Below are 27,524 nucleotides of genomic sequence, written 5' to 3'. Positions count from 1 at the left end.
GCTCAGGAGGAGCAGAAGAGCTGTCACCCAGTTGGGCCAAGAGCTCCAGCAATGCCCCTTCTCACCTTTTACACCAGGTTGTGCACATAGGTGGATCTTTGTGGCTGAGCCTGCCTGTCAGCTGAGGAAAACCTGCCCTTCACGGTTTCCTCTTTGGTGTGCAGCCAGCCCTGTGGCCAGACACCAGCTCTCTCCACAGCCCAACCCCTCGCTTCCCTCCAGGTGACCATATCTGCTGTCCAAATGTTCTTCTGTCAGACACACGTCCTCCCACTGAGCTGCACAATCCGTCTGCACACATTCGCTTTTACGATTTAAAAAAAAAAAAAAAAAGAAATGAATTTAACTTTAAAACCTGTAATGGCTTGAGGAGTCTCTAGAGGGAAACAGGAGGAGGGAAGGGGGAACCCAGGTTAATAAAAGCTGTTAATTAGAGTCAAATTTGCTGCTTAATGTGTCAAGAACTAGTGAGTTACAACTTAATCAACTGTTCTGAGTTCCTTGGGAGAGCAATAAACCTGAAGCCTGAAAATGGAAGGAGAAGGACAAGGTCGAGCCCTTCAAAGAGGGTGTCTTTAAAATTGTTTAACCCTAAGGTCCAAGCTGGGAGCACCCTCAAAGGAGTTACGACTTCCCCAATCTGAACATCCTGTTGTATCACTAATCATCAGCACTCCAAGTCTTTCACAGTACAGTCAGGTTCAGAGATATTTCCTTTTTGCCTTTTTATCTGCACTACTTGGGACTTCTATAACGTGTGACAAAGGGCACAGAAAAGATCGGTAACTCTTCAAACCTTTGATTTGTTGTTTCTGCTGTTCCCTTTCAAAGGATGTTGCAAAAGTCTAAAGCAAAGGCAGAAAAGAAGCACGGAAGAATCAGAAAGTATCCGCCAAGCCCTGAGTTCAGGATCCTGCATTCCTTCTGCAAGAGCTATGAACAACATCTCCCTATGCCACACAGTAAAAGGAGCTGGCACAGCAGGAACTGCGTAAAAGAATAAATTAATAAAAACAGCAGAGAAAAGAGAGTGAATAAAGCCTGTCAAGAAATGAAGGGTTTTGGAGATTGAGCATTTCCCACATTTTAATGCATCTGGGAGATAGAAGGCAAATGATGGGTGATTTTCTTTTGCCATTGAACTATGGAAAGATTTAATCTATTTTCACTCCAATTTACTCTTTGCAAGTCTAGCCTAGATGAAGTACATTCTTCTTCCCTGCAACATGCTAGCCATCATTACAGTTTCTCTGTGATTGCTAAGAGAAGAAAAGCTGCAGTTGCTATGGGATCTCTGCCATCAACCAAGAGCTCTCCCAATGGGGGAAAGAAAAGGGAGCCAGAAGATAAATATTTATAGCAGAGGATTCCACCAGACTTTCAAACTTCTGCTAAAACAGGAGGTACTAAAAACATTTTTTTTTTTTTTTTACTGAGACACAGCAGTTATGAACCCCGTAGCCAAGCATACACCCAATTCCAATAAAACTGTTAATCCATGAATATCATTTATCACTCAACAGCAGTTCAACTGGCCATCTTAGTGGTGCAGGTGAGTTTTTGCCAAACAAACAGGAGGAGGTAGGCTCTTTCATCCCGAGAAATTCTGCTTGTACTCCTTCCAGTGCCCTGTCCCCCGACAGCAAGCACACGGGCTGAACTATTGCTCTTTATAACGATCAAAGACAAGGATCTGCCCGCTCACCGTGCCGGACAGCAGCGGGTGTTGCAGCTGTGGCTGCTGGGCAAGCAGGGGACATGGGAACAACGTGGCACGAGGCTTCTTCCCAGCTCAACGGGACATTGCTCAGTGTGGGCACCATGGTGGACCATGCTGCTTCTGCTCTTGCCACCACGTTCTGCATCCCTCTTCTCTTCCCTGCACAGATGCCGCTGCAAGCTTCTAAAAGAAAAATCCTTTTGCTGGGAGATTTCTTTTCCTGCCTTTCAACCTCTACTTAGTTTAGGGGGCAAATGTGCTATCTGACTGTTGTGGAGACAACATGGACTCCTGAGGTTGGGACTTGGCACAGAAAGGAAGAGGAACAGATGTTCATAGATTTCATTGCAAAATATAATTACCCAGAGTTTTGAACACTACATACAACACATTCTTGTAAACATAAAACAATGGGAAGTGCCCTCTGTGTCCTTGTCGACATCTCGGGTGTTTCTCTAGATATTACCTATATTATCCATACCGCAACAGTTCAGCACTGCAAGCAGCAGCCTTCAGAAATGTGGGGAGCGTGGAGGATTGCTTCAACTATAGCAAAGTAATCTTTTTAGCACTAATTTTCTTGTTCCTCTACAACATCCAGGTCCTGAGGGAAAGCAGAGCCCAAAGCTAGCCCTGGATAAAAAGATTAGTTGCTTCTGCATTAAGATGCTTGTAATGATTCAGCAAGTTAAAGCCATCTTTCTACCAACAAGGAGTCTTTGCGGTTCCTCTATAAGCCGATAGTTGAAAGTGACAAATAAAATAAAAGAATCTGACAGAAGTCATTACCACCTACAAAGCTGTTGTACATTTGTGAGTACAAATGGGTCAATTGTGCCCAAAACTTGCAGTTTTATTCAGCTGGGAGAATAAACCCCATCCTTCTTTCCTAAAAGAAATCTACAATTTTGCCTTCCCTAACAAGCAATTCACCTGAAGCATTAGCAGTTAAACAAGTAAGAGCAAATGCAGTGTCATCCACCGCTCCCAGGTATGACTGTGGTTTCCCAAAAGGCAGGTGAAATGCACTGAGGACAACCAGATCTACTCATCAGGAGGGTAACCAGCCATCTCCTGTCTGACATCCATAATATTTCAGACTCCTTTAAAACCAGGCACTTCCAATAAACTCCAGAAGCAATCAATCCTCAATTCTTGCTGAAAACTGTTGCTGCACAGAAGAAAAAAAACTACAGTATAGCTCCGCAAACAACTCAGGGTCAGAAATTTTTCTTTGCTAACAATTAGTAGAGATCCTTTGCGTACTTCCTTCAGCAGCCACCGAGCGCAGAGGGAAGTGGAGAGGGTCACCACCTTAATTCTGGACACAAATTGGCTGCTGGTTCTCCACTGCCAGAAGGAGGAGAGGAGGTTACGGCCGTGGAGTAATGAGTGAGATTACACTGCAATCAGGGAATGGAGATGTGAGCTGGAGAGACGTGCTGAAGGCAGGAAAAACATTCCTTAAATTAAACCCCTATTGTTCACCTTGTCTCTGCCTCTGTGGATAATCCACAAGACTCTGAGCTCCTGCCAGGAGCCAGTGTGAACAATTCCAGAACTTTTTCCTACCTGTCAGTAACAAAACAGTCTATGTGTGCACGAGCTTTCCACTTCTCTGAGCCACACATATGGGAAGGTAAATTTTCTGTAATCCCTGGGAATATCCTTTCCTCTGCCCTCTTCCCAGTAAAATCTATCCTGTGTTTTTTCAGGATGAAAGGCTGCAAGCTGGACTGCTGAGATATTCTGAGTGCAGTACATGACTCCTCAGCACTTCGTGCATCATTAGAGCGAGGTTATTAACAGGACTATAGGGGTGCTGAGGGCAACGAGAATATTATCTGTCTGGAGGATGATGTGCGAAAGCAAGGAAGGCAAATGCAAACTTGCAGAGGAAACATGCTCCATTTGTAAGGTGAATTAAGAGTTTCCTTCCTCTAAGATAGACTGTGAAGAGCCTCAGACTTGAAGGTAACGTGGTGGTAGTAAAATCCTTTCCAAAGAAAACTGCAGGACAAGAATTACATGAAGATGGCAAAAATAGTCTCCTCAGTGGACATCTGACCCAGCTTCCATGTTGACATGTGCTGTATAAAAAATATAAATACAGCAACAACTGGCAACTGCAGCTCTCAACACCAGAGACTGTATAAGAATTTGGGAAATACTGTGTTGGAAATAATGCAATGTGCTTTGAGATCTTCATTCAAAAGACTTTGTGTAAGACTGTAATGGCACACTATACACAGCATGCCGTGATGCTAAATATATCCATGCTCACCGAGAACAGCAGCAATTTGATTCAAGTTCTATCTTTTAAACAGCTATGGATATCAACTCTTGCTTCCTTCTTCTCATTAACGCTGCTGTAAAGTGCCTGGTGCAAATCTACATCAAATGAATATAATTACAAAGGAAAATACATGGCATTAACTTGCATGTCTGGCCTTCCCTTGCTTTTTCTGTCTTACCGCTGTTCTTTCCCTCTTTTAACCTTCCTTTTTTGTATGGCAGTTTTGTTTCTATTTTTCTTCACAATTCATCTTCTTTGTCCTTCTTTCAGTCTTTCACCTATTCCTTGTTTCAAGCCCAAAGCTGATTGCTTTCTCTTTTTTTTTTTTTCAAGTTTGATTGATTTATTCTGCACTTACGTAAATGATTTTATACAAAGCATATGAACTATAGAACTCCCTGCAGAATACCATAACTACTGCTACCACCCGTATAGGTAAGGAGGAAAAAAAAAAAGTGAAGTTAATGAAGTGCTAAATTAAGTAAGAACCTCTTACATCATACTTTGAAGCTTGCCAAAATCTGACTCTTCAGATGTACTGCAACAGCAATTTTCTAAGACACAGGTCCTTTGCAGGTAAAAATCTTTAGTGTCAGACAGGAAAAGAAATACAGATTCTTTCAGCTGCTCTAGCAGGGACCAGGGGACAAGGTAATCTTTCAAACAACGAGGCCCCAAGTCATCAGACCATCGCTACCGTGTGGCACCCAGAACAATGTGATTCTTCCTCCCTACTATGGAAAAGAAAGGGAGGGAAGATGAGGGAAGGTATTTGCTTTTCATATCTCATCTGAAACACCGGCAGGACTTCAGGCAAGTGATCTCCGTTGAAATTCATTGTACTGCTCAATCCATCCTTGCTTAATTCATCTCATGAAACTCTTAAATGGTACCCAGGCTATAGGCTGGCTCTCTACAGAGATGGGAATTACATCCCTAATTACAAGATATGGTACTGCCCTAATAATAAGCACTGTGCTCAAGAAGTTCCTACCCAGGGGAATGAGCTTTGACCTCTTTTAACAAAGGCTGCAAAATAGTTGATAAGAACATTAAAGCAAGTCACTGCTCCAGAAACCACTTGTTCACTTGCTCTAAGCACTCTGATGCTGGCTGCAGAAATTAGCTTTTGAGCAGATTTCACTAGACTGAGTTGGTGACAGTTGTCTGTCCCCCAATGCTGTAACACAGATTCAGGGCAACAGCATAAGGAGGTGTAGAAGGGGAACCAGAAAGGCAGACAGATTTCCTCCACTGTATTCACTTGTTTTACTCCACAATCTCCTAATAGCACCAGGGCAAGCTCAGCTCGACAGGTCCATTCCAGGCATTCCTGGAGAAATTAATCTGAATTTTTCATGCATCTTCAGGATGAGCCTTCGCAATCCCTGGACGTGAACGGCTGCTCTACAAGACGCACCCTACCGCAAAAAGGACTGGGCCTTGCTAAGCTGTCATTCTTGCGCCTCACTTTTCCTTTCGAACAGCACTTCCTGCCCTCAGAGCGCTCTCCCTCCGCACACCAGCAGCAATAGACTGCAGCAATCTCTAACTGGGGATGTGTTTTCTTCTCCAGCATGGATTCGTAGCATTTAACAGCAAACCTTCAATTATCACAGCACATGACCGTAAAACTTGCTCAACTGGAAATGTTCAGCTATTTCTAACCTTGCCTTCAGTCGTCTTCTTTCTTTTGCCCCCAAAACCATCTAAAATAGTATTCTCCTGGAACCTCTGCGCAGCCTGCCTAGCACAAAGTTAAACCGTAAGTCAAAATGATTAAAATTATATGGAAATATATACATCTCCTTCAACACTGTACTGGGAACATGGCTCCTAATGGGACATCACTACACATTACTCATAAGGCCAAGACATGTGGCATTTCCCAGACAACCTGCACATTCTCCTTTTTATGCCAGATGACTTATAAGCAGCAATCAGTCTTTTCCTTTTGAGGCTGTGCCTTCAATATGCATAATGTGAGGCCTTAAAATGAACCCCCTGATCTGGACTCCACCTGCTTGGGAGGAAAAAAATATAAAACCCCACAACAACAAAAAAACCAAACAACAACTTGGAAATATATAGCAACAAGAAACTGGCAGGACAAACTCACACTCCCACTGTGCCAAATTGCAAGTATAGTAATTCTGTTTTCTTCCCGCTGAGTGGAAGGTGTCATTAGCTGCTGTATTTAGAGCCCCAGAAAAGGTTCTTGGAGCAATCCTCAGCCTCTCTCTGAACCAGGTGGCCAGTGACCATGGGAGCTCTCTGCAGCTGGCGACCTTCACCTTCATCCTCCTGCAGTCACCACTTCAATTTTAATGGAAAGGAAATAAACAGGGCAAGTGGCACAATATGAAGAGAAACCCTCAGGGCTGAAATTCAGCCCTGCACCAGGGTCACTTTAAAATCTCTGCGCTGCAGAAATCACTCTTGGGTGCTTTTAACTCGTGAACTGCTTTCCTTCTGGGAGAGGATTTCTCCCCTAGGCCAGTCTCTGTGGAGCACCCATTGAACCAAATCCTCATTTCTGAAGATTAATATAACAATCCAAAGAATCATCCTCCTACTGTGAGCCTTGGAAATGTCCTGTAATCACACACACGTGCACCTGGGCTTGAGACTTGTCTGCTGGCATCAATCCTACACGCTTTTGAGAACAATGAGCCCATCTGGCCGTGAGGAAACCTCCTGCTTATGCAAACGTGCCCATCTGCTGCAAACGTCCACTCTGGCTTTGCTGGCAGCACCATGGGACAGGGAGGAGGAACGGCAGAGCATGGTTGTGTTTGCTCTGTGGGATTTTTAATAAATACAGATACAAATCCATAACGGTAGGTGGTCTCCATAACGCATGCCATAAGAAAGGGAGGAACTGTCCCTTTCGCGTGGTGACCGAGGATGGGAACGCCCTGCAGCTTCCAGATTTGTTTGGGATGGTTAAAGCGAAGACCACCTGCGCTGCCTGAGAATTGGGAAAATCTGTGCAAACATTCATTATTTATAAGTTAACTGTCCAGAGGCAAATTGCCTGGAATCCATTAAAGGGAGAAATCCCAGCTCCCTCTGGCAGTTGCCTGCCACAGGCCTTTTCCACTGACACAAAGGGAGGCAAAAAAACCCACTCTCATTTCTAATTAATCTTCTGCTGTATAACACTTTTAATCAGGAAAAAGAAAATCAGCATGCTCTTTGAGAGGGGAAGGATGAAGCCAAAAGCGAGGCAGAAAGCTCTGGCATCTTGGTTGCAGTTCAGACCTCATCTTATTTAAATCAGCCAGAGCAGGCGAACCTGCAGCTTCGCTCCCCGCAATACGACCGAAGTCCCCGCGATGCTTCAGAGGCTGTTTTGCAGATGAGGAGTGGGACCGTGTACGTACAGACTTGGCTGTTTCTCCTGGAAAAGAAAATCCAGGCGAAGATAAGCAGGGAGGAGAAGTACTCGAAAGATGCCTCGGGCAGAAATGAAGCAGACTCTGTTGGACAAAGCATGGGCAAGACAAGCAGACAGGTCCAGCGACAAGGAAATACAACCCATCCATTATATCTTCAAAATAATAACCCCCTCAAAATTAATTCCTCAACCCCAAATTTCCTAGCCCTTCTTCATCCTCCTAATGTCCCTCTTCCCCGCATTCATTATTAAAGCCACTGGGGGTACTGGTTTGCACTTTGGTTTCTGAAAAATTAATTCAATGATTAAAATTTCAGTCCCTGAGTGATGGAAGCAACTCAGGCAAGTGGAGATGCCCCTTTGCAGTTTGAAGGCCTTTGGTATGCTGCCCGCTTACCCTCTGCATGAAAAGCCTCCTGTTAGACCTAGCTCAAGGGGGAAATCTGGTAGGAAAATGTGGTTTTAACTTGATTAAGTTCTGGTTTTGTGGAGAAGCCATTTCAGTTTAATACCATATCAATGCTCAATTCATCGCAGAGAGCAAACCCCAGGTTCTTCGAAGGTTCAAGTACTCATGGCTTTCTACATGATCCCCTGGGTAAGGTAAAATCTCCACATGAACTTAGATATTAATCAACAGTGTACACCTATCACTCATGGGCAAGCTGATTTGTTGGCTGAGAGACTTCTGGTGTGGGCTCATTAAATTTTCTATGATACTATGAAAGAATAGCAGAGAAAGGCCCTCGGAGAACGACACCTTCCCAACTCACAAACAAGGTCTGTTTTCTCACTTGCATCCACGTCTATGAGCTGAAAGACCAAGACCCAAGGAACCTGCAAACTGGTGAGGAAAGGGTGCCAGATCACACAGCACCCAACCCTGGGGGGGAACAATTTCTCCCCATTCCAGAAAAGCAGAGACCCCCACTGCAAATTCAGTATCAGCTCAGGACCGTCCTTTCCTGGGCTACAGCAAAGCTCCCCTTCCCATCAGCTCTGTATCAAAGGAAGAAGCAGGGAAAAAGCCTGTGTAATTCTCCACCTTCAATTCCCAGCACTGTTAGTTTTATTTGTTTTAAAACAAATGTGAGAGACGAGTCAGAGCTCTGAGCAGCACACGTTGCTGAGGAGCTCAGAACCCTTCTCCAGATTTAGATAAGAGAAGGAGGAGGAAGCACTGGATTTACAGATACTGATTTCATCCCTGAGGTGCTAAAAATTGGCAAAATAGAACAAACACAAAAAAATTAAGACTGCCTTTTCCATGGTAATTTACTGAATAAAAACTCAACTAAACCTTGAAGCAGAATGAAGACAGCAAAACTTCTCCAACCTTGGGAAGCAGCATCTTTCCACTCACATATCGGCAATGGGCTGAGAACATGGTGGGAACTCGGGGCAGCACTGGCAGGATATTCCCCACCAACTGATGCTTGTGCTGCCGTCGTGGGGATAAGAAAGGGACAGAGAGAAATGGGAAGCGCTGTGAGGAACTCTGCTGAAATCCTCTCCAGGCAGGAAAATAGCAAAGCTCTGAAACCAAGAACGGATTTTATCTGAAGCAACAGACAGGCTCAGTAACAGCCCACATTGCACTTCACTGGGGTCGTGACAACTACAGGAACACTGGGTGCTCACTCAAAGGCAACTCCTGCATTCAGACACCGTGCGTTTTCTTCTGAAATATTTTATCAAAGCAAAGTTGCTAAAAACTCTACTAAATTGTGAATTTTGGGGAAAAACCTCTTTGCTCGCTCCGGAAGAACACATGCTGTGTATGTCACCAGCACAGTGCTACCACGAACAAAAAGCAGCGCGTGAAAAATCTACTTTTACCACATTTGCTGAAACTGCACAGGGGGAACATGCAGAACATTTGTTGCTTGGAAAACTTGCCACTTTCCTTCCTCAAGATGTGGTTTCGCGGAGGTTTCAGAATGTGTGGCCTTTTACATGCTACTCAACTCTTGAAGATATTCTGAGCTGAGAACCTTCAGCACCGCAGTCCTGTATCTACACGACAGACGGAGCATCGTTACATGCAATATAAGCCTCCTCACATGCTTCCATGCGCCTGCCTTCCCACCTCGGGACAGCATCATTCATCTTACAGAATCCAGGAGGTTTTACTGAACTCGCGACTATTAAATCTCCCCTTTGGAAAAAGCTCCAGACCAGGATACATCCCACCTTGCAGCAGCATCGGCTCCAGCCTCGTGACACCAACACACCTGAGCAAAGATGTGGTGGGAAGCACAGCCCTGATGCTCCGGGCAGAGCAAAGAGGAAATGGAAATGCTGGAACAAGCACTTTGGCACAGCTTCTTGGCTGGGCTAAAGGTTTATTCCTGGGATGCTGCTTTCCTGCAGACTAAGGAAAATTAAATTTAGCACTTTGCAAATAAATAGGTTAAAGCTGAAAGGACACTATTTTGGAATTTACTGCTTACAGCGGCCTCAGAGATTATAGATCCATCACTGTCTATTACCTTGCTAGTTACTGCTTCCACTCTGTCTATCTTCCCCACTTACAGAGTGGTCCTTTCATCAGGTCTTTTTCTGTTCCAACTTGAAACTGTCATCACTCTAATGGAATTATATGAAGAAAAACAACTTTGGGCTGCACTGGCTCTGCCAAAAAGCCAAGGACATCTCCTGTGCTTTCCCAGGACAACGCGGTAAGATTCTTGCCTGACAGAGACATGTGCAGATGTCCGACAACCTCCTGGGAAATGCAGCGACAGACAGCTGGTTACACACACGTCCAAAACCTCTGGGCCTCCGTGCAACTGTCAGATGGGCCCTTTCAGCACCCAGAAACACCAGAACTTTTGCAGTGACCAGCAAACCAACAGCTGTCTGGTAACCTTTGCTACAGATGCATCGTAGCGACACTGCATATGGCATAAGAACTAGTCACTGAATGCAGTGATATGACTATAAACCCCCGCCTCGTGCTGCTTGCACCTCTTCCACTGTCTGCTTCATATAAAAATCATCTGCAGACAGTCCCCTCTCCGGAGCAGGATACATCCCAGAAATGCAAAGTGACAGCTAGCACATGAAAGACTCTCCAGAGCCTTCCATTAAGACAGACAAACCCTTCAGTTTAAGGTTGAAATTTATGTCAGCTCCCCAGAACACGGCTGAGATAGATCCACTGTTATCAGCTACCCACTTTAGCCGAAATGAATACAGATTAGGGACAAATTAAAATTTTGAAGCTTCGGTTTGATATATTCCCTCTAAGATAAGGCTTGTCGTCTTCTAGAAGCTAAAGATGTCATCAAAAGATAATCTTGGGAGTTACCAAAGCTGGAGGTCATCCTCAGCTCTCAAATTCCTTCCCCCGTGGAGGAGAAAGCAGCAATCTGATTTAGCTATGAATCCTTGTAAGATAGATTTAACATAAAACACCTTTCTGTACTTATTCCTCAAAGGATGTGCTCGTGCAATTAGCAAAAAAGAAAATACATTAAAACCAAAGTCCTAAAATAGTATTAAGTTACTTGCTCTTACCAATAAGATTCACATGGGGCAGAATGTGCGTGGAGTTAGGAAGATTCGTGTAATTGTATGTTTGAAGCAAATATATGAACAGAATAGGTTTTTCACCATTTCCATGTATACGAATAAAGACAGTCGATACATTATTAGCATGGATACAGATTAATGTTTGGATTTAAGTATTAATTCCTTAAGTATACAGTACATAAATAGCTGAGCTGCACAAGCTGTTGTTCTGTAGCACAGGAGTCCACCAGAATCACAGCAGCCAGTCCCCGTAACAAAGCTCTCCAGAAGGATTTTCAGTTTACTGCTGCATTCTGTCATTGCTCCACAGACACAGCACCGTGACAAGGACACCAGCATTAACAGATTCATATTGCAACACTGACAGAACACGTTATGATCTGGAGAGCCTGCATGGCACATTGTGCTTAAGACTCCCCGATGCTGTGAAGTGCATCAAATCTCAAGAAATGCCACGACTGAATGCCTGATGTGCTCCCAACATTCTCCAGCAATAATTGCCTCCAAATAGAGGTGGGATGCCTTGGAGCAAAGCAGAAGGTACACTCGCAGCAGTTATTATTTTTGCTTTCCTACAAGCAGTTTATCAAAAACAAAGTGTAAGAGATCGCTGTTCTGGTAAAGGTCTCGGTGAACACCCAAATGCAGCAGAGATGGAGATCCCATGAAAAAGAGCTGCTTACCAAGCCTCAAAATAATGGTTTTTTATCTTAAACTGGCATGCCAGTTCAAGAGGAAGCGTATTAACTGGTTTATGCAACACTATTTTCATGGTTAAGAGCCATGTAGTAATTGAGCTTTTAGACTTTGAAGCGTGGAAACAATAGAAGAATGACAGAGGAATGTAGAACTATGAGCTTCTGGCTCATCTCACCCCAACGGTGGCCCCTTGGCTGCCAAAGGGGACCTGTGACCATGGCACCCTATTTTCTGCTCCTCACTGTTCCCCCACTACATCCCTCCCCACAACCTGCCAAACCTTGTGGGAAAGGGCCAAACACCTTGTTACCAAAACAAATTTAGGCTGAAATCTTTTAACTCTGAAATCCTAGATGAGGGCACAACACAAGCATTTATATTCACAACAAATAAAGGAGAAGATCCTCATATGAGCCCAGATCCACTCTTCAGATGGAGATGATAGATGTCCCAAGGCATAGGAATCTTTTGCTGTGTTTCCATATTTGTGAACAGGTTTTTATACAAACACACACACACTTCTCTTCCCTCACTAATTATATTTCCTCCCTGGAGATTAGAAAATCATCTGCCCCAGTCAAGCATGGGTAGTAGCTATAACTCCCAAAGCAAGAGATAAGTCCTAATTATATTTGTATTTAGACAACGTGCTGCTTACTTGAGAAAGAAGAGCAGCAGCGGCTGCCGCCCGCTCTGGCTGGTGGCTTTGTGCAGGCTGAGCTGTGCTGCTGTGACCCGGGACGCTCGCAGGCTGGTGGCTGCTTTACTGGATGTCACCAGCTGCATCTCACCTCAGAGTTGCTTCCTGGAGCTAAATGGTTTTCCTAGAGGTCTGGTCACAAACCTGCTCCTGGAATATACAGGGAAAAGGTGGAGGGGTGGTACAAAAGCCATCTTGAAGCCCCTTGGCAATGCTTCAAGTGCATGGCCTCTAACATTACCAGCCAGTCCTCCCAGCCAGCTAAAAAAGAGGCTTCAGGGATGTCCACGGGGGATCACAAATGGAGGAAAGGGCCACAGGGATTGCTAAAGTCCCCGACACCATTTGTCAAACACGGATGGCACAGAAGATGATGATGCGACAGCCTTGCTGTGGCTGAACGCGCTGGCCTTGGAGCAGACCAACAGCAGCAGAGAGGCCCGAGGCAGGAGAGATAGTCTGGCCCCTCTTCATGTCCAAAGACAGATGAATAATTGAGACTGTGGAGCAACCAGGGAAGACAGCTAACATACGGGGTACCCAGAAGCTCAAGACTTTTCCCCGCAAAAAAAAATAAAAACCTTCAGTAATTCTCACTCCATTTCATACGCAGCTTTGAACTTAACCATACACAACCAACCAGTCGGGTTGTGGTTTGCTGACACGACTCTGTATGTTCTGCAAATTCACAACAGAGCAGCCAGGGAAAGCGACAAACATGCATCAAAGCTGCTTTGCAGAACACCCATTTCATGTGTGCCGCAGTGAGGCCTTTGCACATCCCCATTGCCCGGACTCAAAGGCATCACCTTTTCCTTCAAGACTCTGAGTAGAACATCTTTTGAAACTACCATGGACTCAAGTAATTAAATAAATAAATTAAATATAACAGATTTAACACCCGTTTAGAGGCGGTGGGTACCCACAGAAAAGGAAAGAAGCGGCAATGCTGCCCCAGGCCCCCCGGCCCCCACTGGCTGCACCCCACGTCTGAGGGACAATTTGCTGCAGCCGTTCACGTATAACAGAAGTTGGCTGCACCGGTTACATCTCCAACCCATTCGCGTGAAGCTTCCCCGCTGCAAAACACTTTAAAAAGCTTCTCAGACCCCTATGGAAGTCCATGAATGGTAATATCCTGCACCTAGGTGAGAGGGATAGAGAAAACCAGAAGGTCGAGTGACCTATAGCAAAGCCACATGGTGGTTCAGTGGCAGAGACGGAAATGAGAATCCAGGAGGGGTTCTGCTTATGTCCCCTCTGCTTTATCTGTTATTTAACACCGCCTTCCTCTCACGGTGCGTAAACACAGTCCTGCCAGCCCACACAGTCCTTTGTAAGCTGTCCAAATACAGCACCAGGCAAATGTAGACAGAATCACAGACATCCCACTCTCCTGAGACCTCCCGCGGGGAGACCGGGCACAGCCAGGGACAAGAACAACTCTTCCTCAGCAAATTGCAGTCACGCAGGTGCTGGGAACACGGGAGCGGGGGGAAAAAAGGGCAGGGAAGCTTTTATTGTAGCAGGTAAGTCAGCCTGGATCTGCTCTGCCTCCTGCTGACACAGTGATGCCGCACGGCACGAGGATGGAGTCAGCGGCTGCTGGTTTGGGGCACGGGCAGAGCTCGGGCAGGACCTGCCCCACGTGTTGTCCTACACCATGCACCCCTCCAGGGCCACGCACCTTCCTACACCAGCCCGGATGCTCTGGTTTAATTAAAATTCTTACCAGTGACTTGTGCTCCATGTTAGTGCATGTGACTCTCCCTGGAAAGCCCGGGCCGTGTCTCCCATTTCATTAAATAGAGATATTTTAATGAAGCAAAAAGGGATTTGGAGGGAGGTGAATTGCAAACTTAATAAAAAAAAAAAAAGGTGTATCCCAGTAATTTGGTTAGTTATTTGTATTGCAGAAGCTGTGGAAACAGACGCTGGAGTCCTTCAGCTGGGATGGCTGATGTCTGCCATGTCCTGCTGCCTGGAGGAGGACACCAGCAGTACTGTCAGTGATGGCGGCTGAAGACAGGCGCAGAATTTGTGAGAATGACTTGAAAACTTCATTTCTTCAGTGCCCTGCTGCTTTGCCGAGGGAGGGACAGCTCATACCAGCACAAACAGGGTGCTGCGGGAGGGAAAGCTGGGGACGCAGCACCGGCACTGCCACGTCCTTGGGGCGTGAAGGTGCATGGGGAAGGGAATCTGTAAAAGCAGCTTGGTGGCCAACAGCTGGCGATTATGAAGCAAATAGGAAAACGCAGAAGAACAGCCTGAATCTCAGATGGCATCTGTGAGCCAACCCCACATTTCCTGGCCAAAACCAGGCCTTGTTTGTTGAAGTGAGGGGCTGTTTATCCGCCTCAGAGCCTGACACATCAGTCACTCCAACAGAGGGGAAAACCTGAACTCATTTCTGTTACCCACTGCACCCATCAGCAAGACAAATCTCTGACCTTTCAGAGAGCTTCACATGTACCATCCTCCCGCCAGTCAGGAAAGATGCAGTCACTGGAATAATTCTCCAGCATCATCAGCATTAATTACCTGCATGGCTGGGTCTACCCTGGCAGGGAAGGGGAGCAAGTGGTGCCAACACACTGGAAACGGGTATTGCGCCAGATTGACAGGGACCAGGGGAGTGTATTCCCCAGCCCAAAGCTGCTCTGTGTTCCACATCAGCACAGTCTATTTATCCTCACAACAGTCTAGTGACATCGGCAGGAGCATCATCCCCCTCATACAGATGGCAGAGGCAGAGAAAGAGCATTAACTTTGCTCAGTTGGAATGAGGCTTCAACCCAGCCTCCTGACATCTTGGAGCAGCATCTTTTTGGTCAGAAATTCTGCAGTGAAAAGAAAACCTTCTGTTAGATCTCCCACAATTCCACTACCCTTGAGGTGACTGGGTTCATTTTTTGAAAAAGAGCTGGGGGGGTAAAAAAACCAAACAACTTCTACCCTGTCCTAGGGTAAGCAGCTGTTTAGGGACACATGTGCGGTAAGAGAGAAACTGTGTTGAGAGGAAAAAAAGTGTGAGGAGGAGTAGTACAAGATGAAGACAGGAGCAAGAATTAAAGTTAGGTCATAACATTAAACAGGCTGCTACAACATCTGAAAGAAAATGACGCATAGGAAGTTTAAATACAGGATTTGATGCTGTAACACCATAGATTGCTCAACAGCTCCTGTTTTAGAGCTGCTGATTAGTGCAACCCAAAATGGGTCCTCGCTGACCCTTCCAGGAATCCCAGCGCAATCATCTGGCAGGAAAGCACCACGCTCGCACAGCGACGGCAGGAGCTCCCAGAGCTGAGCAGAAATCCAGTCTCCAGCAACCGCACGGGCAAATTGAAAACAAAGTATAAAAATAAAATAACTTGTAATTAACAAGAATGAGGAGTTAGCAGAGGCCTACGATCTCTAATCAATCTCTCGCTGCCTGGCCCGCTCCACCGATGAGCCCCATTGTTATTTTTGATTGTGTGTGCAAGAGCGCGAGACGGCTGCTGGAAGAATAGCACTCCATCAAAATTGTGATTTCTTTCTCCTCTCAAGACTCATCAAGGGTGAGGAGGAGGAGAGGGGAGAAGATAGAGATGCAAAAAGAAACAAACAGCTAGAACATGCTCTCAGAGATACTCTGTTGGGTTCAAGGAGGAAATAACTGAAACTGCAGGGATGCCAAGCATATGGACTCGCATCCAGAGCTCCCAACAGTGCTGTCAGCTTCAAGACGAAACAAGAGCATTCAGGCGAGGAAAAGTAATCTTTGTATTAACCATCCTACTTATTCTGAGACATACATCGCTCATGGTGCTCCCCGGCCAAACCGATGCTAAGGCTGTGCTGGAATCTCAGCAGACTGGACTTGCTCTGCACGTTTAACCATGTGAGTTTTGTCTTCTCCTTTCAGCCAGCAGTTTGTCAGCATCACGTAGTGTTTGAAAAATAGCCCCCGAGGTCTTTCTTATTCAATCCAGCCTCATTTTCCTCCTCAAGAAAAGAGAATTAAACTATTACTTCTTGTCTGCATAGCTGCCCTCTTGCATTTTCACACACCTTGTCAATACAGGAGCAACAGGACGGCAGGGTACACAGGTGATGAGACAAGCAAAGGAAGACTGGGAAGTTCAAGGTGGTATCTGTCCTCCCGCTGCACCCTTCTTCCATATAAAACCTTTAACCCTTTCACCCTGTTCTGCCTCTGCACCCACCATGAACCACATCAGAAGCAAGTGTTCACTTTTCAGATTGCCTTCAAGTCTGAGAGTTCCCCTCACAGATCTGCAAACCAACTCTTTACGTAACTCCTTAAAGAGTTGTGCAGCAAAGACAGTGTGTGCACACTGGCTGTTAATTTAACAGGTTGCAGAAAAGCTGTTGATTTTATTACCGTATTACCAATCCAACAGGACACCTATAAAGATTTCATTTTGCAGCAAGAAGTGCCAGCCCTGTAGCTGGCAACATTCTCAAGCTGTGTCATGATGCTTCTGGTTTTGTTTGCTGTCTGGTACCTTGGGTATTCTCTTTCAAGGCATCAAGCCTATCATTTTGGGGATACTTTTCAATGAACTACCGCTGATGTTTGGGGTTTTTTGGGGTAATTTTGACAGAAAATAACAACATGGGTGAGATGTGGAAGCAGACAGAATTCTGTACTCTGCGAGACTGGGCTCTGAGAATATAGAGAATATCTGTGTGAAGGCAGCCTTTTGGCCAAGAGTATTTATGAGCTCAGACACATAACACTGCTGTGATCCTGGAAAGAGTCTGTTTGAACTTCCTCATCAACCAACTTAGACCCAAATAATTTATACATGAACTACTAAGAAAAACGAACACTCCTTTCTGAGAAAATAGAGGAACTTAAAACCAGAAAAATGTCAAACACCACCAGATTTGAGGTAACTGTTACACAGGATCAGACTGATTGCCTTTTCAGTCCAGGATCCTATCGAGAATAGTGACCAGCACCACATTCATGCCATGACAGTGGAGACAGTTTACCTGAAGCACAGTAAATACTCAAAAGCACAAATTCCTCTCCCTGAGCACTCTTCTTGCTCTCCCTTCTGCACTCAAGTCTTCATTCCCAAGTATTTCCAGAGGATGAAGCCGAATGTTTGCCAGGTACAGCAGCAGCAAAACCATGTGTAGACACATCCCAGAAAATAAGCAGCATGCATAGGAATCTTCTTCCTGACATCTCTTGTAGGAGATTGCCTTTACACCTCAAAATAGAGAGCTCTATACGTCTCTGCTTAAGCTAAATGTAAATGTTTAATGCAAACTAGGTATTATCATGTGTCCACAAAGATATCTTAACATTTTAGAAAACCTACTGAGCTCCTGCTCTCAGCACCACCTTGAAGTCATAAGGTCTATAAAATAAAAGTATTTCCACTCTTCATTTGAAATTGATTGGCTTGAAATGCTTTGGCTGAGACTGTGTCTTTAGGCACACAGAAAGAGAAAGCCCATGATTTAATTTCTCTGCACTGTTTGTTCATTTGTACAAGTGTCTCCAAATCATCTCCTCTTCAAATTTGACCAGTCTTTCTGTTTACCAAAAGACTTTCTTTGCCTGAAACAATTGTCATTGCCTTTCTAAAGACCTCATTTCCTCACCCTCATTCGGGATCCACTCAGAGACAAGGGTAAACAGCGTGATGTACACGTGGCCAAGTAACGACATCCTGGTTTTCCACCGCTTAATTCCAACTTGGCTAAACTGACTTTGAGGCTTCCCAGCAATGCTGGTTTGTTTTAACAGATAAATTTAATACACTATTACAAAGGGAGTCAATGCAGTTCTTGGATAGCTCTTGGGTGGCCTGACCTAGACACACCAGCCAAGCATTACGTGGGACGTAAAGTGTGTATCACAGCCTAACACATCTAATGTACCAGCAACGGTAACAGAATATGAAACTGTCAAGTGCCCCAATAACTACCATGCATTAAATCCCACAAAAAATCATCACAAACTAAACCCCTGGTGAGGAGTCGGTAACACTGCTTTCCACTGCATTTAATTAAAAGAATAAAAGGGAGCAAACAAGCGAGAGTGGGCTGTTAAGTTTGAGATGCGCCTTGCTGCCTACACACTCACAACACAGGGTCTGAAAATCACTGCAACATCCTTTGAGTTGATGAGCTCATCTGTTGCATCGATAGGGATTGCCAATAAATACTGATATGGTTTAATCAGAATTCAGTGCTCATTTATAGATGCAGCCATCTATATTCACAGCATGGCACTGCGATTAACCCTTTCATTGAAGCTGTAATTCCAATTAACGCTTGGCTGGACACATAAAGCATGTAGATAACAAGCTCTACCACAGTAACAGAATACCTTGGTCAGGAAAACCAAGCACATCTTTCATCTTCATTTAGCTTTGAAGGGGTTACATTACAGTAGCTCCTATTGCATCTCTGCTATTGAAGCCTTGCTGAGAATTAAATGCCACCAGCAGTGCTACTGAAATATATTCTAAAGTTTACAGGCAAACTACAGAAGCTTGTAAAGTGCCAGGGGACTTCTCTGGTTTAATTATATAGACCCTATTTCATAAATTGCTTGAATGGAATAAATACAAATAGCATTCCCTGCTTTGCGACCTCTTTGGGTTAATGAAATGCACACAAACACCCACAGTCTGCTATGGCTCAGAAATTCCACAGCATAAACACACAACCTTGCTGGAAGCCGTAGTTGGGATTCAAGCCTTGGTACATACACGAGAACCAGCTGCCTGGACTCAGCAAGGAAATAATTTGTTGTTTATATTCTACTGCTATTCTAAGCCACAGACGGTGGGAATTGTCTGCGATTTACTGAACAGGGAGAAAGAGTCTGAGGTTTTGTTATTCAGGCTCTAGTTAGCAAATCTGCTTCTCTTATCTGAAGAGGTGTGTGAGGTAAGAGATGCTGAGGAATTCCATGGATCAGTCAGCAACCCACCCTTGGCTTTGGGAAACACGAGACCTTGAAACTGCTGCTGCTCTGCCTGGTGACACCTTCATCCTCTGGACACACTCGGGAATAAAGACTTGAGTGAAGAAGAGAGAGCAAGAGTGTTTAGGGAGAGAAATCCCTACTTGATTATTCATTCTCCTGCATGTAAATTATTTCTGTTGCCATGACACGAAGGAATATCCGATCCTGCTGAAGACAAACCAATGAAGCCAGTCAGCTCTTGTTCACATGGCCAGTATGCAATTTTCTCACGTTTTCTTAACTTTCTCCAAGCACTCCATCTCTCCTACGATGCAGAAAAAACTGCTAGTTGTGCTGTCTGGGCATGGCATCCCGCAGACATCTCCAGGAGTCTGCTCAGGTTTCATTCGCTAAACATTGAAGAGTACAGGCCTCTGGAGGTCTCAGAGCTAACAGCATTGCACCATCTCAACAAGAACTGTTTTTAGGGTTCAGTGATGGTACCTTAAAACCATCCAAGTCATGCTCCTCTCCAGTCAGTGAACTTTATTTTCTTGCTGTCACCTGTCTCAGTCCAGAAATCTCATAAGGCCAAGTAGTACAACAGTTTTGGCCACATTTTCCTAGTTTCACTAAGAGTCCTAGGTGCTGTCTTATACTTACCCTCACTCGTTTTATTTGGTGGATTTTTTTCTGAGGCTCTAGAGTTGCAGAATGGGAAAACATTTCTCCTGTTATGTAAAGAAACAATACTGCAGCAATCCCCACGCAGCACACAGCAGCAGGTCTGCAGAAACAGAACTTCTCCAGGTTCTTCTTGTAGAGCCCCCTCCTGCACTGAACATCTCCAAAACCTTCATCCTTCTCATAAATGAGCCTCACCCCAGGGGGATCAGTGAGAAGCAGGTATGATTTTAAGTGCCAGTTGTTTTTGTCACTGAGAAGGAGAACATTCAGGTGGATTGGACTAGATCGGGGTGTCCAGACTCGCAGTTGCCTTCAAAGGGCCGAATGTAATTTTAGGACTGTACAAATGTAGGAGTGGCTAGAAGACTAGAAGATCTCCAACCCTAACCATTTTGTGATTCTCCCATTCACCTGTAAACCTGGGCTCTTGACACTTGAACCGACGTAAAGATGCAACTTAACAGCTTGATGACTCTCACGTCACACCTCAGCTCTCTAATGTATAACCTGACTGTGCGAGCTGGACGGTAGCACAGAAGAAAAACAGCACCTATCAAGCCAGAACCCAACCTCAGACCACCCAGCTAGACCAATAAAGGTATAAAACTGGCAGAAGACAGACTATTACTGCTACTCATCTGTGCTGTTCACATAAATGGCACTTCACACACACAAGGATGAGTGGCTGCTCAAAAGGAATTCCAATTTACATAAAGACAAGATGATGACATGCAGACAAGCTAGAGGATAGCAAAGACAGCAAGGGCATATATCTCACCATGAAGCAAGGATGAAACCTGGATGGTTACATAAGGTTTTATTGCTGCGGCATTTATAACTGATAATATAAAAAGGTGAAGCACAAGGCCAGAAGCCGTAGGTATTATGCATATATAGTCTCTTCTCTTTACTCCTGACTTTGATATATAAGTGGGAGACCAGATGCCAAACCTAAAGTAATTTTTTTAAAAGAAGAAAGGATCTTTACTTCCCTCATAAGGAATACCCTGTCACATAGCAGCGGGGCAGTGATTTTCCACTCTAATCGCTGAGAAATAGCAAATGCATTCTGGCATGCTGAAAAGCATGAGCCCAAAGGTGCAGGTGCAGCCAAGGGTGCGCAGACCTACCTTAAAAAGCAGGCAGTCCCCTTGGTGCTCGGCGTAAATGGAAGTGAGTCGATACTGGTTCTCAGTCGTGATGTCGATCTGGTAACCCGTTAGCGTGTAGCACACCTTGCGAAACTCCTGGATCTTGGTCTGGAAAACTTCTTTCAGACGCTGGTTTTTCAGTTCTGCACTTTCCACTTGCTTCTTCAGCTCTACGGAGGGGAAGAAAATGGGTACTTTCTTATATGCCATCAGCACAGAGCCCTTGCGCCGTATTTACAGTGCTAGCCAAACTAAGCGAATTGAAAAGGTTAATTAAATTTTTTAAAAGTGAATTAAGCAGACAGCATAAACAAACAGGCAAGCTAGATTCCTTTTCTCCTGGCCCCAGCAGACCAAAAGATAGTAAATTGGGGAATAAGGAAAACAGACGTCTTGTTGGGATGAATTTTTCTTTTGCTCGGCCAGCCTTTTAACAATGTACTACAAAACTCAAAGCTACAGCATCCATTCCCCCCACACACACATCTTATGTTCTACACAGAACCCAAGAGAAGGGTGTTATGCTACAGGAAGCAAAAAAATTGAAAAATGGTAAGAAACATGCGTCTGTATGGTTGTGTCAGAAGGAAGCCGCCTATAAGGGAAATCTCCCCCAACATACTCTTAATTTGACTGTGCTTTGATCTCAAATTGACACACTGCTTAGGAACCCCTGAAGATTTGGGAAGGGGCTTTTATTGTGATGAAAAGCCTGAAGAGTACCACTGCCTCGCTGCATCTGCTACCTTAACTGGACTCGTCTCTAGAAGAGAGGTCCTGCGAGACTGCCTGCCACTCACCCGAAATTTTATTGCTACAAAGAGAGCTGCCAGCATTGTGAATCCTTCAAGACGATACACAACAATTACCATGAATCTTTCACCCAAGGTGCCTTCTGAGTAATTAAACCTCGATTTATCCCCCCATTAATTACAGAGATTGGCTTTACTTTAATATACACTAGAGATGTCTCCCAAGTCGGCTTGTTTTATCAATACTGTAGTCCAGGGTTAGAAAAAAATCCAAAATGGGCTCTTTGTAACAGCAAATAAACAGACTTACTCACTCAGATACCTCTTTGTCATCCAGAGGTTTAAGGCTTTGTCTGTGCTGCGATCAGAGACACAACTGCAGCACATGCAGGCCATATGTCTTTATTTTAGCCCGTTCAGGGTCCAGCAGTGGGACAGCAGAAACTTCAGTGCAAGATGACTGCTTGAGCACAAAGGAAGGTTTTTAGCTGGGCTTGTAGAGCCCACACTAAGGTATTATTGTTTCTCAAGTGAGTCGGAAAAGTTTTTGCTCAAGTATTTGCTGCAAAGTGTTTCCATCAGCCTCCCAGGTGCAATGTAGGAAGAATGTGGGATGGTAACTGTGAGGCCATGGACTTGCCTGTGCAAGCGCCCCAGGAGAATGCGAGTCTCCCTTCTGTACTGCTTTAGTGAGGCGCTCCGGGTGGGACACAACGATAATCCAATGTGTTAAGCTAAAGTGTCTTAAATGCCACTGAGGATGCCCCTGCTCAGAAGTACTTTGGCCTAAATCCAAGTCAGCTTAATCCCCAGGCAAAGACAGGAACTCTTTAATGGTTAAAGAGAACTACATGTCCCTTTACTTCTGAATGAGAGCATCCACGCAGGCAGAGTTAACACTGGCCAATTCCTTATCTTTGTTTAATTCAGCTCCACCTTCCTGAGCCACTTGTGGAGACGATGTATGAGCAAAGTATTTCCTTTACTCTGGGTCTCCCCCCAGCTGTATCTTGCTTTACCGAGGTAAGCAAGGCAGTCTTGGGGAACATCATGTATCAGTTTGTTCATTAAAACACTGCTATCTAGAAACGCCCCCAGTTGCTGGGGGATGTAAGGTAAGTGTAACCCTGCTTACAAGCAAGTTACACACTGCCCCTTCTCATGAGCTTGAAAAGGCTGTGTCTGTCCCGACCGCCCACCTTCCCACTCATACCAACCTCATCACTGCGTGATTAACTCAATCCTCCCTTGGACTGTTGCAACCTTACCCCATCATCTCAGCTGGGTCTGGTCCTTTTTATTAATCGAGTAATCAGCCTCTGAAATCAGGAGGTTAATTGGCAGCTCCGACCTCAATATTGTCACAGTCTTCATTAGGCTATGCAACTGTTAAGGACAAAATCCTGTATATGAAAGTAAAAATTCAGTGACCACATTGCAGTGGTAAATAACATTTCACCACTGTCGGAGACAGCACTGCCTCTAATATATCGCACATGTCCAACAGCGATATTTTTTTGCTAATAAATGCAGCCTAGCCTTGGAAAAGTAAATCTGCCTTTCCCTACCATACCTCGAAGGCTGCCTTTCCTGACTTCTATAACCTTGGGGGCAGAATGCACCCTAACTCATGAACTCCTTGAACAGCTTTTTTTATTCATGAAGACTTGGTGCCTTTTCCACTGTTTTATCTCTCAGACTTGGTACTGCGAATGGCCAACAGGAGCATCCTCAGGCTGCAGCCTTACCACCCACCCACCGGCGCTGGCCTAGTTAGACTACAACCATGTGAATCTAGAATAGCAACCAAGTGATGGCAACTGCTTTCCCGCACTACCCTCAGGGTGAAAAAGGAAGAACTCTGACTACAATCAGTCTTTTTATGCAAGAAATCCTGAGCTTTTCAATTTAACTGAAAACTAGCAAGCCTGCACTCCCGACAGCATGTCCCTGCCCCTCTTTCCCGTGCCTGCGGCAGTTTTGGTGTATTACCGCATCAGCTGTCCTGGCTGAAGGAATTTATCTGCATGAAAAAGCGTTATCTCCCTGTTAGAGATGCCTCGTGTCAGCCGCTGGCACAGGGCGCTGAACTGCTATTGTAGGCACAGCTGAATGTACCAGCACCAGCCAGAGACAGGATAAAGCCTTGTCATCCCCTTTGTGGCTCCATTAGCAATTCCCCAACAGTATTTCTTCAGTGGCACAGCTTGGGGACAAGGCAGAAAACAAACCACAAGCGGGTACAGGATAGGAATGCTTATGCTTGCAACTGCCCCCAGTGAAAGGTCCATTGAACTCTGAGTGTAAGACAGAGATTGCCCTTCCTTTACGCCCTGTTAAACTGCAGTCCTCAATAGTTCAGCTGCAGCAACTGCTGATGCCTTCCTCCTGCAGGATTTATCCCCTGGAGACAGTTCAGCTAGGGGCTACTCCCAGATTAACTCAGGACGGCACTCAGGACCATGACTGCTCCCCTGCTTTCCATTGAGGGCTCTGCGGATACAACTGAGCAGCTGCGTACGGAGGAGGATTCACAGAAGAGTAACCTGGTCAGAAGGTAAGTTGAGACTTGAGAAATGTAGGACGGGATCCCACTGCTGAAACTGCCATTTGAGATGCCCTATGATATTTTTTTCAGCCTCCCACTGCGCTTCTGCAGCAAAAATATTTCCTGCAGGTTCTATATCATACCAGTCAGCCCCAGGTCGATGCCTCAGACACTTTGGGGTGTCTCAAATGGCACAGGACGCGCGTTTGCAGGCACTGGGGACCCACAGAACCTCTCCGCACCACGGCTCTGCAGATTCCCTGCACCCAGAGAACAGCACAAGCAGCATGTGCACTGACCTGGGGACAGTAATTCATCTTTCTAATATTTCCCCCACCAAGTGAAGGTGTTAAGCTAAGAAGCAGCTCATTGTTTTCTCTGCATTTGAATTCAAAGAAGTGACAGAGCTAATTCTTAAGCCTCATCTAATACCACTAATTCCCGCCAAATTTCTAGCACAGTCAGGAAAAATTGAATTAAAAGTCATCATTTGCACGGAGTGCAATTCAGCATCTTTCAGGGCAATATTTAAGGCGCAGCCGTAGAGGCCACCGAACAGAGGGAGATCCTTTCAGGATGGGTCCAGGTGCATTAACAGAGCAGGTTCCTGATGGCAGCATGACTGTTGCCGCCCGTTTTATCTACCACCTACAGAACACTGAATGTCTTGATCCTTTAAGATCTTTCACAACATTTGGAGAATTAGGTTTAATTATATCTTTAAAAGGCAGTGTTTGAAAACTAGAATCCCAGTATTTGGAGCGCTCGTGCGAGGTCCCGTGTCCAACTCTGCATACAAAAAGTTGCCTGTACTGAAGAGTTTGATGGAGAAAAAAGTACCCACTGAAAAAAAATGTTACAAAATTAACCTCGCCAAATGATTAACTTTCCCCCAATAATGCTGCTTCTTGAAACGCCTTGTATTTTCACACACTTATATTGACTTCAATGAATAATTCAAACTATTTTGGAAAAATAAATAAAATATGAGTTGGGCTTTTTTGGTCTTATATTGAGAATGTCACTGCTTTTTATTCCATTGCTTTTACACTCCTTACGTCTGAAAATGTTCACAGCTGCCTGGAAATACCACAGCTTTGGCTCTTGTTCCGAGTTCAGGGAGGTAAATCAATAGCAATAGCAGTCTCTACACCAAAGAAAACCAAATCCACACTTAACCTTTTCCCCAGGGAAAGAGGAGGAAACAATGTGTCTCTCAGCATGCCAAAAGTGGCATGAAATTCAATGTATCGCTAGTCTTTTCCAGGAAAACACAAATTTGTTCTGCCCATCCTCAAAGATGCCACAAGCCATGTAGCTGGATTAATTCAGTTGCAAGCCCAGCTAATATATCTCTCTCTCAAAAAGGCCTGAAGTCCTTCCTAACTCTCCATTAAAGGTTATTTTCCCTTAGTAGCATGTTTGGGGGTCACTCATTCCGACACACAGAGGATAAAGTACTTACACACGGATTCCCATCCCTGCTGACCCTGCCACGATGCCTCAGACAAGTCACCCAGCACCGCTATGCAGGATACTGTATTTTTACCAACCTTGCTCTATTTAAACAACAGGCTGCTTAGGTTTTGTTTCCAGCCTGCGGAAGGGATCCCAGTACCATCCTGTCCTCACAAGGCCCATAATGGGAAGAGGCAAGGCTATTTTCTCAGTTCCAAGAAGCAAGGCCACAATTACCCTTATTCTCTGCCATCTGCACAAGCTGCTTTTCTCCATTTCCATAACGCCGTGCCTGCCATGCAATGTCACCCATCAATCACCTCGCTTGCACCCCCAAACTGTTATTTAATTACGTTCTCCTGTTGCACGTCTGTCCCTCCCATTCGATTCTAACAGTGCCCTCTGCACCTCAAACCCTTCCAGTCGTTTCCCTCTTCAAACCCTGAGCTGAAGTTTTCTCTTCCAGCTTTAGTTTATGATGAACAGTGTCTGAAAAGATTTCTGTAATATTCTGTGAAGGACACAATATAAAAATAAATTGCGTCGTATTAAATAAAAGCTAATAGAAGAGGAGCTGAACATTTTCTGATGCAGGCAAGTTTACGACCATTGCTTTTGAGAAATAAAATTTGCTTTGCTAGATTTTATAGGTGTGTTTTACACCCTGGGGGAGTGGGGGAGAGGGACCCACGCCACACTCACCCGACCTCGCCATCCAACAGGCTCAAACTGCTCTTTGCAAAACTTGCAATTTGTGACATTACAACCATGAATTATAACTTTTCTTGAAGGTAAAAATCAGTTTTATATTCAACAGACTGCGCTGGCTGTTCAATTTTAAACCTAAGTGGTATTTATTTGATCAGTCAACACTGGTTTATTTTTAAACTGCGTCTGTGCCATATGGTTGAGCGCACCTCCCAGCTCCCTCCTCCAGCCACCAGCTTGTCCTTCCAGCAGCTCTGGGAAGAGCTTTCAAAGGCAGCATATTATTAATACAAGTAAAGGTCTCCACCGCCATGACCAGCTACAGCTCTTGTGCTGCCCAAGAGCTCTCCGCTAAGAAAATTCCCTATACATTTCTCTTTGCTGAAGAAAGTTGTCTGAAGCCTCCATTTCAGACAACCCATGGATCTTTACAAGGGCGCCGTTTCTTGGAAAGAAGTGCATAAATAACCTTTATCCTCATATAACTTGCACAAAGTGGCAGAGGAGATCAAAAGGCCATGGCAAGAGAAGCAGGACATTGAGAACCGGAGAGACAAAGCTATGGAAGAGGATGAACTTTCTCCTGTACCTACACACACATCATAGAATCACAGAACAGTTTGGGTTGGAAGGGAACTTTAAAGGTCATCTACTCCAACCGCCCCGCAACGAGCAGGGACACCTTCAACCAGACAATACGGATTAGGATTAAGTACAGGTTTTTTTCTTTTCTTTTCTTCTTCTGATAATGCTGAGATTACAACTCAAAATTGCAAAACTCAAGAGCACATGTGAAGCTGGCCCAGGTACAGGGCTCGGCCGTGGCAGATGAACCAGCACCCAGCGAGAGGCTCCTCAGGGTGTCCCAGCCCGGGCACCGCTCAGAGCTCTCTTCGCCCTTCTCCTCAGCTTTGGCAAAACT

At 45.0% G+C, this 27,524-nt stretch overlaps 1 protein-coding gene across 3 annotated transcripts in view; it reads right to left on the bottom strand.

Moving 5' to 3' along the window:
• The window catches only part of MAD1L1 (mitotic arrest deficient 1 like 1), a 370,492-nt gene that overhangs the window by 73,553 nt on the left and 269,415 nt on the right, over positions 1-27,524 (bottom strand). For all 3 annotated transcript variants that reach the window (XM_065644520.1, XM_065644519.1, XM_065644521.1), the window contains one exon: positions 21,116-21,306. In XM_065644520.1, the coding sequence (XP_065500592.1) occupies positions 21,116-21,306 (191 nt within the window). The remainder of the gene's footprint in view (positions 1-21,115; positions 21,307-27,524) is intronic.

The sequence above is a fragment of the Caloenas nicobarica genome, chromosome 14, assembly GCF_036013445.1.
Source record: "Caloenas nicobarica isolate bCalNic1 chromosome 14, bCalNic1.hap1, whole genome shotgun sequence".
Classification (NCBI taxonomy): Eukaryota; Metazoa; Chordata; class Aves; order Columbiformes; family Columbidae; genus Caloenas; species Caloenas nicobarica.
The sequence above is the reverse complement of the archived record's forward strand: the minus strand, read 5'-3'. Positions and strand labels throughout refer to the sequence as shown.